The sequence below is a fragment of the Sinocyclocheilus anshuiensis genome, unplaced genomic scaffold (assembly GCF_001515605.1).
Source record: "Sinocyclocheilus anshuiensis isolate Anshui unplaced genomic scaffold, SAMN03320099.WGS_v1.1 scaffold562, whole genome shotgun sequence".
Lineage (NCBI taxonomy): Eukaryota > Metazoa > Chordata > Actinopteri > Cypriniformes > Cyprinidae > Sinocyclocheilus > Sinocyclocheilus anshuiensis.
This window is the reverse complement of record NW_015544158.1, coordinates 191594-202019: the sequence shown is the minus strand read 5'-3', so window position 1 is coordinate 202019 and position 10426 is coordinate 191594. Positions and strand designations below refer to the sequence as shown.

Here is a 10426-nt window from a genome sequence, read left to right as displayed (position 1 = left end):
TTTGCAGTGTAAATTATTTAATCTGACTGGTAGCAGCCCTATAGTGTATATTGAATTTATTGATAAATTGTAATAATTTGACATGTAAGATGATGCATACATCTAAAAAGTTTAAAAATAGGCCTTTGTAAATGAAAATTAAAAATATGCAGATTTAAGTATGTAAAAGTTGATGGAACACTGATGAAAATATTGCTTCAGAATAAATTGTTTACTCCACCAAAAACCTCAGTGATGCAGTTATTTTGCGGGGATATCTTGTATGGAATATTGTCTGCTGACATGAAAAGTTCACTGTATATCGTCGTAATAAATATCATTTATTACAGCAATGATATTTTGTTTTCTTTTTAATTTAAACACATTAAATATTACATATATGTAATAAAATGTGTATTTCCATTACAGGTTTAGGTCTTAAATTTCATATAAGATGGTATTAAAAAGGTCTTAAAGTCTTAAATTTAACTTGTTCATGTCTCTAGAAACCCTGTGCCGACATGAAATGTTTACAAACATTATAATAAACACTGTAAACATAGCTAGGCTATTTTAGTTCTCCTCACTCTACAACAAAGCCTTTCAATTAACAGTATTTAGAAAAGAACAAGAATTAAAAATATAAGAAGCTATAGCTAAACGACAAGCCAAAACAAATTAATTTAGGTTAAAACGAAACTGAAACCAACGTTGTGTCTCTCATTCGACACAAAATCAAATGTTTCCGTGTTCGCGATGTATTTGAATGCCAAAATATTATTTATTATGTAGCCTACTTCACTCGCGTTCCAATATCCACGTAAAGCAAAATGGTTTGCATAACATCATTCACGGCGGTACGGTGATAACGCTTAAAGGCACAGATTTTACTACATATTTAAACTGAGCAGTATGTTTTTTTTTTTTCCCCATATGTTTGACTGACTGTATTTTATTATGATAATGAACTGGCTGCATTGTCAAGGTAGCAATGCTTAACTGTGTGTGCGCATGCGGCGCCGGCACAATCACTTGAACTTTGTCCTTGTAACAGAGGAAGAAACTACTCCTTTTAGTCATAAAGATAATCGGAATTGTAAAAAGTTTGCCTTTATTTGTGTACATTCACAATAAAAACAAATCTTTGTGCTTTTGTAAAATAAGCCTAAAGAAAAATAGGATGCCGCTTTCTGCCGTCTGTTTCCTTTAGCGCAGCATAAATATGAACTGAAACTCTGCATACTAGGCTACTTGTTGCACAGTTTTTCTTTTGTTTTCTTAATTTATTATTTAAGTAAAAATATATTTCTCGTATAGGCCTACTCGTTCCAATATCCAAGTAAAACAAAATGTTTTGCATAACATCACGGCGGTAGGCTACTGTCTACTGTGATAACACTTAACAGCACAGATTTTACTACATATTTTTTTTTTACTAAATAGTTTTTTTTCCCATATGTTTGATTGACTGTATTTTATTATGACAATGAACAGGCTGCGTTGTCCAGTTAGTAACGCTTAACTGCGTGAGTGAGGCGCTGGCACGATCACTTGTTTTTTCCTTTTAAAAGTTGAAACAACTTACACCGTCTAAACCAGACCAGAGCGGCGCAGCAACTGTCGCGTCCGGTGTAGACATGGTGTTACTACTCCTTCATTTGTGGTCATATGAGAGTAAGACATTATTCAAAACTATTCTAAATATTTATTTGTGTACATTCACAATAAAAACAAATCTTTGTGCGTTTGTAAAATAAGCCTAAAGAAAAATAGGATGCCACTTTCTGCCGTCTGGTTTCCTTTTACGCAGCACAAAAATGAACTGAAACTCTGAATACTAGGCTACTTGTTGCACAGTTTTTCTTTCGTTTTCTTAATTTATTAAGTAAAAATATATTTCTCGTATAGACCTATTTATCGTTTTATATATAGGCCTATAGCCTAGCTTTATTATGTTTTTCTCCGCAGAAGCACTGCAGGTGCGTGATGTGATATGAAGACCATGTGAATCCTCATGTTCTGTTGTTTGCTGCTTTTTGCGCATGTAAAATTAATCCCCGGGAAACAAATGTTAGTATTTTTAAAGGGGTCACAGACACTTATCCTTTCTAATTTAATTAAATTAGAATTTAAAATAGTCTTGTTGATTAATAATCGGTTAATGAGCTTCGGTTGTCGGTTAGGAAAAATTACCGAAATGAACATCCCTAGCAGATACCAATTTTGTTTTCTTTCAAGAAGTACCAAGGTAGCACTATATAACTTTAAGGACAATTAGGAAAATTCCTACAAAGCAGCAGCAAAACATTTCTTTTGGTCTTCCTTTTTCTGTCATCTATCATAGTGTTAAATATCGTGCAATAATTTGGGTTTTTGTTCTCTCCTCAGAAAGAGGGGTAAGAAGGGGGAGAAGAACGGGAAAGGCCTCAGACATTTCTCGATGAAGGTTTGCGAAAAGGTCCAGCGGAAGGGTGTCACAACCTACAACGAGGTTGCTGATGAGCTTGTGGCTGAATTCAGCTCTGGTGATAATCATATCTCCCCTAATGATGCGGTAAGCCTCTTCCTGTGGCTAGGCATTGATCCAGAGCTTTGTTTGTTGAGTAGAGAAGAAGTGTAGCTCTTTAAACTGATTACAGAGTTGATCATTCACATGTATCTTAAAATGAATAGTGCTTCACTTTCTTTGTTTGTCCCTATTCAGCATGTGTATGACCAGAAGAACATTCGACGGCGTGTGTACGATGCACTCAATGTGCTGATGGCCATGAACATCATCTCCAAAGAGAAGAAAGAGATCAAATGGATTGGCCTGCCTACAAATTCTGCTCAGGAGTGCCAGAACCTGGAGGTGGGTGTACTGATCCTTTATTTCATGAACGTTTTAGTTTTCTGTTAGACAATTAGTAGAGCAACTACTTGTGTTTAACTGATTGTGTTTTAAGGTGGAGAGGCAAAGACGTTTGGAGAGAATCAAACAAAAACAGTCGCAACTTCAAGAACTAATTTTACAGGTCAGAAGCCGCTCTTATAAGAATTATTTGGTGATGAACTTGTTTTAAAAAAAGTTTCGATTGCAGCAAATTGCCTTCAAGAAGCTTGTACAGCGGAACCGCCAGAGAGAACAACAGACGAAAAGGCCCCCACTTGCCAACTCGGTCATTCGCTTGCCATTTATTATCGTAAACACCAGCAAGAAAACAGTCATTGACTGCAGCATCTCCAATGACAAGTATGATATCAAAAGCCAGACCATTTAGGCTGTTGGTGGCATGACACAGCTTTTCTCATTACTTGTTTGTGATCAGGTTTGAGTACCTCTTCAACTTCGATAGCATGTTTGAGATTCATGATGACATAGAGGTGTTGAAGCGCATGGGCATGGCTTGTGGTCTCGAGGTGGGCAAGTGCTCTGCTGAGGACCTGAAGACTGCCAGAAGCTTGGTGCCCAAAGCACTGGAGCCCTATGTCACAGGTTAGTACCAGCTGGCGACCACATCAGAGTATATATCTGAAGTTTTGTGGCTGTAAAGATCAAATGTTTAATTTGATGATTATTTTTGCATGCAGAAATGGCACAGGGACCTATCAGTAATGTCTACATGACAGGGGCTTCGTCTGCTAATGGAGGCCGCTATCTTGTTGGGAGGTGAGTTTCTGTTGTACACCTTTCAGTTGTTCATTAATAAAATTAATGGAGTTGTAAACGAGTAGCTATTGAATCAGGTTACACTATGATAGTTCCTAGTCATACTACTACTATTCAAAAATTAGGTGCATTAAATGGATCAAAAGCGACAGTAAAGATTTAAATTGTTATAAAATATTTCTATTTTGAATAAATTCTGTTCTTTCAAACTTTTTATTTATCAGAGAATCCTGGAAATAATAAAGGTTTTCCTCCATTTTCAACAATGATGATAGGAAATGTTTTTTGAGCAGCAAATCAGCATATTATAATGTTTTCTGAAGGATCATGTGGCACCGAAGACTGGAAAAATTGCCACTGAAAATTCAGTTTTGCATCACAGGAAAAAATTGCATTTTAAAGGGGACATCGGATGCAAAATTCACTTTTACATGGTGTTTGCATATAAATGTGTCTTAACAGTGTGTGGACACAACCACCCTACAATCATAATGCAGGTGTTTTGGAGTAGGATGTAAAAGTGAACATAAGAGTCGACATTTTCTCCCGACATCAGAGCCACTGAGGACACAGTGGATTAATTTTGTTTTTGATTTTTTTTGATTTTTTTTTTTTGGAAACGCGCAACGGAATACACAAACGGAAGAGGAGGGTGGGGTGAGCAGTAGCTCATTATCATTTAAAGAGACATGCACCGAAATGGGTCTCTGTGAACAGCTGTTTTTGACAAGGTAAAAAGGGTGTTGTTTTACACGACCATTGAGGAATTTTAACCAAAGTATGTTAGACATTTCATGAAGACCCTAAAGAATCATACCAACTTGTGGAAAATGGGCATCCGATGTCCCCTTTAAAAATATATATTAAAATTGCGAGCATTTGTTTTAAATAGTAATATTTCACAATATTACTGTTTTACTGTGTTTTTGATCAAATAAATGCAGCTATACCCATTTGACCTTGGACCATAACCTGGGCTGCTTTGACATTCCCATAAGTAACTTTCCTTCAAAGCAAGTTGAGTTGAATTAAATTATGACTAACTTTTTTAGAAGTTATGATAAATATAGTTTTCATATTGCTTTTTGACAGTGAGTGGAAAATGGTGATAATACCACTCTTCTAACTTTTTGAGCTTTATATGTGGTGTTTTATTTTACATTTACATTTAGTCATTTAGCAGATTCTTTTATCCAAAGCGACTTACAAATGAGGACAATGGAAGCAATCAAAATCAACAAAAGAGCAATGATATGCAAGTGCTATAACAAGTCTCAGTTAGCTTAACGCAGTACACGTAGCAAGTTTTTTTTTTATTATTTACATTTACATTTACATTTAGTGATTTAGCAGACGCTTGTATCCAAAGTGACTTACAAATGAGGACAATAAAAGCAGTCAAAACTAACAAAAGAGCAACAATATATAAGTGCAAATGACAAGTCTTGGTTAGCCTAACGCACTACACATAGCAAGGTATAATGGTAAATGACTTTTAGTCATTTAGCAGACGCTTTTATCCAAAGCAACTTACAAATAAGAAAAAGTAATTAAAACTAAAAGCTAAAACTTTATAAATACTATATATATATATATATATATCAGATCCAGCAAAATAAGTATAGAAGATTTGGAAGCCGCTCTTGCCAGTCTTAGGGCTTCAACAACTGAAAGCAAGGCGGTCTCGGTCAAATGTCCACTTCTGAAACCAGACTGGTTGCTGTCGAGGAGATTGTTCTGTGTGAGAAAGGCAGAGATTTTCAAGAAATACTTCACCCAAACTTAAAAATTTTAATTTTTCATGTTGTTCCAAAACTGGATTTTTTTTTTTACACGAAAGGTATTATGCAGAATATTCATGCAGCTCTTTTTTTTCATACAACACTAGTGAATTGAGACAGACACTTTGAAACTCCAAAAATGTTATGGTACCATAAAAGTAGTCTTATGAAGCCATCTGATAACTTTGTGTGAGGTGGAGGGAAAGAATTTCAGTGAATAATACATTTTTTGGCAACAAAACTCTCAAAAGACTTGAAATATAGCATGCATGCCCTATGGACTGGTTATGTGCCATTTCATTTTTTAAGTATGATAGTGTCTTTCCCCATTCAAATTCTTTATATGTAAAAGAGTGGCAACATTTAGCTAAATTTCTCCTTTTGTGTTCCAACAAAGAAAGTAAGTCATACTTTCTTTTGGAATGACAGGTAAATAAAAAAAATGAATAGTATGTGTCTTGTATTTCAGCATGTTTCTCTTTCCTCTGTTTCTGTTACAGTGACGGTGGGGCAGACGGCACGATGGCCTCTAGTTCAAATGACTCCCACTACAGCGGCTCTCGGGTGGAGACTCCCGTCTCTTACATGGGCGATGACGATGATGATGAATTTGACGAAAACGATGACGAGGACTAAGCCCAGTTCTTGTTCAGCCTGTCCATCGTGCACAAGTTCTTCCAGCTGCCATATCTGAGGATTGATCAACCACATCGTTCTTTTTCCTCTTCTGCAACTCACCGTTTCTTTCACTCTCTGTCTGAGAAGGGCATTGAAGAACACAGGCTTTAATAGGATGAGTTGTTTTCATCCTCGTCTTTCTGAGCTCAGGACAAGCCACTTCATCACAGGCTGTGCGCTTTGCCTGCTGGGAATTATAGTTTTCAGCTGAAGGACTTTGCTGAAGTTTAGAGGTGTCACTTTATTTTCTGTCGCAGTGTTCCTACTGGATGTTATCCGCTCTGATCTGCGTGACCCTCTGGAACGTTCCCTCCTGAAGAAAACATCAGCCTTGCGTGCTGTTGGAAAATGTTGTGTGATCTCTGTGTGAAGTAGTTCTCTTCCGTTTTTGAATGATCTTTTTTTCTTTTTTTTTTTTTTGAATGGCTGGCTTGATTTGCATTCTGATGATTCGGAGACTAATGAATCGAAGAACCTATAAAGCTGGTTGCTATTTTTTGCCCCATGCAGGGCAGGTCTTTGGATGTGTGGACTCTTTTCATATGCTGACCTGATGATTTCTTGCAGGCTTTTTTTGTAGAATCTCCTCCCGTGTGTGTTCAGCTCCTTGGCGTTCTGCAGAGTGCTGCTTTTTTGGAGGACTCTGAGAAGTCAGTCTTTTTTTGTTTTGTTTGTTCTCTTTTGGTTTTGGAGCTTCATAGGCCAACCTGTCCTAGAGACACTGGAGGACATCTGAGAAACTTCAGTACCTTAAAGCAGTTATAGGAATATAAAAATGCTTTGTTTCTTAACCACATATCAAAATTTGTTTCTAGTGTGCTCTTTCTGCGTCAGTAATACCTTGAAGCGTGTAAGATTATTGTTGTGTATTAAAAAGATATGGACTTTAGGTCTCTATCGATTTTCCCTTTGAAAAGTTCCTTTAAAAAAACAACAAAAAAAACAACTGAATACTGTACTGACTCCTCAAAGTAACTTTTCTGTAATCTAATATAAGTTTCAAATTTAAATATAAAGAATGTTTTAAGAATTCAAAGTCATTGTGTTTATTTGCGACACTAATGTAATACTACTAATTTCAATAAACTTTATTTTATGTATGTGCCTAGTGTGATTTAGATTTGCATTCAGGAAGTTGACATTTAATTCTTTATTTGTATGACCTGTATGATACTATTTGAGAGACTGTTTGTACAGATTTTTAATTGAGAATATTTGTGCTTTTAGGATTCACTTGCCACACCACATAACCATTGAAGTTAACGGTAAAAATGGTGAAAACTTAAATATTAAGGAAATTTAAAGCTGTAATTTCGAGACCTGGAAAAGTCATGGACATTTCTATAGTAAATAATTTTTTGTTTATTCTGACATGTTTTTGGTATTATATTACTCACCGAGAGTATTTTATCACCGTAAGTGGAGAGGTTTTGCAAATTTCAGATTTTTAGTCATTTGACCAAGTACGACGAACAGTCCCTGTGTGATCCAGAGTCGAGCCCTTCTTCAGGACTCTCCTTTCTCTCATCTTTCTTTATTATGCTATTTGCAAAGGCTGTAGACAAGTCATCTTATTCCCTGAGTGACGTCCCCATGAGCTCGTCTATTTCGCTTGGTAACCATTTAGACCAGCCTAATGTTAGTATGTCTTTTTGTTTGTCACACTTTTCTTGAGGATGAATGTACCTTCTTAAAATATGATGTTATTTATTCCATCTGGTCAAATACACTACTGTTCAAAATTTTGAGGTCGGTAAATTTAGATTTTTGTTTTTGAAAGAATTTTTTTTTATGCTCCCCAAGGGTGCATTTAAAAAAAAAAAAAAAAAGTAGAAACAGTAATACTGTGAACTATTTTTAGTATCTTAGTTATTAGAATCAGTCTTCAGTGTCATATTATCCTTCAGAAATCATTCTAATATGCTGATTTGGTGCTCAAGAAATATTCTTATTAATGTTGAAAACAGTCATGCTGTTTAATATTTTTATATCTTATTTATATTTTTGATGAATCAAGTTCAAAAGAGCAGCATTTATTTGAAATATAAATCTTTTGTAACATAAATGATATAATTATGAAAGTATAAATTCATTAAAATCTTACTGACGATAAGCTTTGGAACTGTAGTGTAGATTTAGGAAGAAAATTATCACTTTGCAACACGTTGCAAATGCAATAGAATTTCATCCTTTTTTTTTTTTAATTAACAAAAAATAATAAATAGTGACAACTACAAGTAGTACAATATTGGATTACTGAAAAAAAAAAACTCTGAAGCAAAAAAGAGCTTCCAAAGCTTTTAATAACCAAAAATAAAATACAAATGTCATCCTATTTTTTGAGATCCTGATTTTTGCATTATAATAGTAGCACTCGCAATCATTCCTTGTAACTTTGCAGATGGCCAAAAGGTGGAGCACCCTCCCTTCAATGTTGGGGCTGCTAGATTCATTTATTGGACATTTATTGAATCTCCTGTCATACAACAATTCTTGCTACACATCATGTTGGTTCTCCCTCATTTGGGCTGAATTCATTGCAGTGACCTGGTAGATCCTTATCTCCTCTTGTGGGATCTCTTCCAGCAATGTGACGTTAAAAACATTTTTGAAGTTTTCAATGAAACGCAGGTCAGATTGGAATCGCATCTGTTGGAAATGAAATGATGACAGCCAATGGGTCTTATAAAAGAGGCTACCTCAGACCTAAAGACATAAAGCTTGTTAAAGCTTAAAAAACATGTTAGCTAAAATGAATGGTTACATGGAAAAATATAGAGCCTGACCTTATTTACCCACAGTAGGGTGGTTCCTGGCTTGCAGAAGTACTGCATGGTGATCAGTAGATAGTCTAGAAAGTTGTGATGATATATCACATCTGCACATATTCATAATTGTAGACGGCACTCAGGAAGTCACGTTTCACATCCTGACCCCAGAACAGAGGAAGTTCGCCTCCTGAGGTGTGTTGCGCGAGAGGTTAAAGTTCAGATTTGACTGGACATCAGGCAGATCTGTGGCCGTGACCCAGGCACCTTGATGTGAAAATGGTGTAAAAGACTTGTAAATGAAAATAAATGGTAATTACAAACAAATAAAGTAAAAAAAAATGTAATGTACCCAGTAAACTTGCCACTATGGACACCAGTCCTGTTCCCGCTCCAAGTTCCAGCACTGCTTTATCCAGCAGATCAACCTGTTCCCGGTTCTTCTCCAAATACCGACAGAGAGCCACAGCCTGTGTGCAAACACGTACACATGCATCTTTGCAAACTCCAAACTGGGGTTAATAATTAACAATGTTTATTAGTAGGCTGAGGTTTTACACTGTAAATACTTAACCATCTAGTGCTCTTTGGTCATTTTTGACAGAAAAATTTATACATTTATTTATTTTTTAGAATTTTTCTTTATCATAATGGTATGAAACTTGGTAAAGGTTTTAGCACTTGCACACACACACACACACACACACAATGCATGGACATTAAATGAAAAAGGTTAAATTGTGCTGAAAAAAAAAATTACTGCATTGGAAACAAATTTCATCTGGTGGAATGTTTGGTACTGCACCCAAAAACACCTTACTGAAAGCTCGTTTTGGATATCAACCTCAAATTTGGAACACAATTTGTTTAGATTCATGTTTTATATTCAATAACTTATTGAATTATTGGCTTGACATATACATACTGATATATATATATACATACACACACACATATATATATATACACACACACACACACACACACACACACACACATACACGCTTGACGTTCTTATTTGCATATTTACTGTGTCAGTGTCAATGATTGGACGAAGACAGCGAGCGACCTATTTATGTAAATACTTCAGCTTTGCGCATCCTCATGTTGTTGCCGACCCTATTATGGACTATTCCTGAATGGACATTTCGTACTATTAAGGTAAAGTTATTGATGTCAGCATTTTTCCCTTTAACGCTGGAACTACTGTTTATACAACACGCGGATTTGTGACTGTCCAAAGGTTAAGCACGTGAATATGAGGCACGCTTTTGGGCCTCTGTTGCTAAGCATCTAGCCGCAACATTCGAACACAGAATCGTTTCACACTGCAGATTTGGCACGGCAGTGCTGGGTTAACGCTTTCATAACCGCGGGAAAAAGCGGTGGGCTTCTAAACTGCAAGTGTAAACCGTTTCTCTACCAGGGGTTAAAAGCGGGGTTTAGAACGACTAAGACCCGGGGTTAAGCGAATAGCAACAGGGATTTCGCCTAGGGCGTCAAATTGGCTAGAAACGGCTCTGCCAAGGAAATACAGGTGCATCTCAATAAATTAGAATGTCGTGGAAAAG

General features: G+C 36.1%; 1 protein-coding gene and 1 pseudogene across 2 annotated transcripts in view; one reads left to right on the top strand and one right to left on the bottom strand.

The window, feature by feature from the left end:
• Positions 1 to 7024, top strand: part of LOC107695478 (transcription factor Dp-1-like) — a 22493-nt gene extending 15469 nt beyond the window's left edge. For both annotated transcript variants that reach the window (XM_016495403.1, XM_016495404.1), the window contains exons 6-12: positions 2368 to 2533; positions 2684 to 2830; positions 2925 to 2993; positions 3060 to 3211; positions 3288 to 3454; positions 3550 to 3628; positions 5910 to 7024. In XM_016495403.1, coding sequence (XP_016350889.1) covers positions 2368 to 2533; positions 2684 to 2830; positions 2925 to 2993; positions 3060 to 3211; positions 3288 to 3454; positions 3550 to 3628; positions 5910 to 6045 — 916 coding nt within the window. In that variant the 3' untranslated portion in view covers positions 6046 to 7024. The remainder of the gene's footprint in view (positions 1 to 2367; positions 2534 to 2683; positions 2831 to 2924; positions 2994 to 3059; positions 3212 to 3287; positions 3455 to 3549; positions 3629 to 5909) is intronic.
• Positions 7025 to 8424: 1400 nt separating this feature from the next.
• The window catches only part of LOC107695449 (protein-lysine methyltransferase METTL21C-like), an 11544-nt pseudogene continuing 9542 nt past the window's right edge, over positions 8425 to 10426 (bottom strand).